Consider the following 2,911-nt stretch of genomic DNA (forward strand, 5'->3'; position numbering starts at 1 on the left):
GGTATAGGAGCAGCAATTCGTGTCCTTTTTTTTTTTATAGTTTTGTCTTTAAAGGAAGAGTTCACATTTGCTTCTCTTTTGTTTCCAGTCCAGTACAACCCCCCCCCCCCCCTTTACTATGATGAATGGGTACAGGGAAGACAATTCATGCTGCTATTTCCATCCTAAACAAGTAGTTATTGGGGTTTGCCCTTTGTGCTTAAACGAGAGGCTTCTTGTCTTAGCTTCAAAGCAAGGCCAGCGCTCTTCATCTTCATCCTCTACCAGAGCTGGCCGTAGTAGATTCCTTCAAGGTGTTTCACAAAAGAAACCCCACATTTACCTCCCCAACATCTTTGCTTTTGGTTCCCTTCTCAATCGTCCTCAACCTCACCTCAACCATTTGAAACCTCAAGATTTCGATGATCATGATGCTTCTACCAGTCAGGAAGGTATTTCGATTTCAACTTGGTCTTGCAAAAACTGGGTTTTTTTTCTTGGGGTATGTGTGTGTTCTTGAATATCAATTACATGCATGCATATGTCTCTTCATAGGCAAATTTATTGTCTGTGTAAATGACAAAAGTGTGGTCAAAGCAGGAAATTCAAGAATCTTATCCTGTTTTCTTCAGCTTTCCTCTGCAACTTCCCCCCCCCCCTTTTAATGTTCATAGTAAAGTAAATCCCTTGCATGATTGGTTTACTCATGGGAATGCCATTAATAGTTTTTGGAAAATCCTAAAATCCATCCAATTATGCATATAAATTTATCCATCTTGGCTTTAGTATCTGACCAGTATCTGCAAACAGAAATTTTCAAAAAAAAAAAAAACTTTCCTATATCATTCCAGATATAACCAAAACAACACCACCATATATCTGTTGGATGATTCGTGCAAAATCATTCAACTTCTTAGTAATATGAAGACAACAAATATCATTACAAATTCATCTAATCATCCATTAAAAACGGACCCCTTTCATGTCAAGTCTTGCTAATCATGTCCTCACCTTATCAAATTTTGATAAAGCATGGCTTTCCTTCACATTCTTTTTCTGGCTATATGTTGGTCTTACCATTAATGTAGCCAACTAGCAACAATTGTTACTTTTAATTCCTTTTTGAAACCCCAGATTATACTTGTGTATTTGCAGACTCATTTATCTCAATCAAGTTCGAAGAGAATGGGGTTGGTTCATGGGGAAAAGGCAAAGTTTCAAAGGTATCACTTGAGCATTGCAGCATGTCGTGGAAGGCCAGCTTGAGCAATAAGAGTGTGATAGAGCATCCCAAACCAGGTGGGTCACTGAGGTGGCGAAAGCGGATGGGTCATTTGTTTCAGCTGGTAAGGTGGAAGAGGTCCAACAAGGCTGAGGGAGTTAAGGTTATGAAGAAGAGCTGGATAACAAGGACTCTCACAAAGAAGACTAAAGAATAAGAGACTCCCTAGGTTTTTTTTTTTGTATAGAAAGGGACAGTAAGTAAAGAAAAAGCTAAGCTAAGGTTTCCTCCGCCATTGCCCATATGTGTGTGTTGGGGCTATCATTTTGGCTTTAAAAAAGTTGATTGGTTTCTTCTTCTTGTATTCTATTCCAAAACAGAACAATATTGTTACGATGTGCCATTCATTTTAGATTGGACCTAAGACAAGAGCACGTTTTTAATGCAAAAACAAGTATTTGTATATTTTAACCTTACAAGTGCCAATAGGATCAAAACCCTTTCTCAAGTGAGGAATTTTTTTATATTTCTTTCATGAATTTAGTAACAATAATACTTATTTTATATGAATAATTGTTGAATTTTAAACAGATAGGGAATTTTTCACAAATGTTGCTAGATTTCTGCCAGTAATGGAGCAGGCGTCTTGCTTTGGTTCAAAATGGCAATTTGTCCCCAAAGTTGTTCCAAGTTCTAACTATCAACCAAAGGGACCATTGCAGTTAGGACCACAATGGAGTGGACGAAACGTTTCCACATGAGCTGAAGAAAAATGAAGACGAAATAATATCGCTGCATTGCTTTAAACCAAATACGTCACTAGATTTTATCTTTATACTATAACGTAGGAAATATTTTTATTGAAATGTATCAAAATTCAAATGGATTCATTATCCTTCACTATTTTTTCAATCAATGTCTTAACTCCTAATATCAAATTCAGTTAAATTATATAGATTGGACTTGATCCTATCTATCAAGTCCGAATGCCTGTTTAAAGGGTTTGAGAAAAAAAATTGAAGTTTGTTTGAACAACAAAGTAATGAAATGAAAGTGTAATTATTCTCTTCTAATTACAAAAAATTATAATACATTGGACATGTTTGGCTAACAGTATGTCATGTTTGGTAATACAAATTGTAATAACATGTACATAATTTATATATAAAAAATATTAGTATGAGAATCATAATTTCTAAACAAGTAAATAAAATAAAATAAAATCATCATATATATTATGTTAGAATAAAATAAAATAAAATCATCATATATATTATGTTAGTCTAAAAGATAATACGATTACTAATAAAAATTACAAGAAAAATAAACATCGTATGCAATTTTATCTAATTATTTTAGTGCATATTTGTTTAGTTATTCATCTTTAATATTTAACATATGCTCCTTATCATCATCCGAATTTGAATATGCATCATTAAAATTATCAATATCTCATTCTTCCATATACTCTTCAAAGTATAAGCCATCTCAATTCCACCTAGGATTAAAGTTATGAAAAATGCTGCATGTTAATACGACCCAAACTTATTTTATTTTATGCTATGCCAAAGTGATGTTAATATAAGAAATGTTTTTTAAAACAACAAATATCTTCTTAATCACATTTTAAAACCTTTAATGTCTCAAATTTAAAAAAATTATTGTTACATAAAATCATAATTTTTAACTATAATTTCAACATCGTTTAAG

General features: G+C 33.0%; 1 protein-coding gene across 1 annotated transcript; it reads left to right on the forward strand.

Annotated features, from left to right (window-relative positions):
- LOC107902579 (uncharacterized) lies at positions 1 to 1,666 on the forward strand. Its single transcript, XM_016828737.2, has 2 exons — positions 1 to 431; positions 1,135 to 1,666. The coding sequence occupies exons 1-2, from the start codon at positions 119 to 121 to the stop codon at positions 1,416 to 1,418; spliced, it is 597 nt and encodes a 198-aa protein (XP_016684226.2). The 5' UTR covers positions 1 to 118; the 3' UTR covers positions 1,419 to 1,666.
- The last annotated feature ends 1,245 nt before the right edge of the window (positions 1,667 to 2,911 follow it).

Source organism: Gossypium hirsutum, chromosome D05 (assembly GCF_007990345.1).
Source record: "Gossypium hirsutum isolate 1008001.06 chromosome D05, Gossypium_hirsutum_v2.1, whole genome shotgun sequence".
NCBI classification, from domain to species: domain Eukaryota; kingdom Viridiplantae; phylum Streptophyta; class Magnoliopsida; order Malvales; family Malvaceae; genus Gossypium; species Gossypium hirsutum.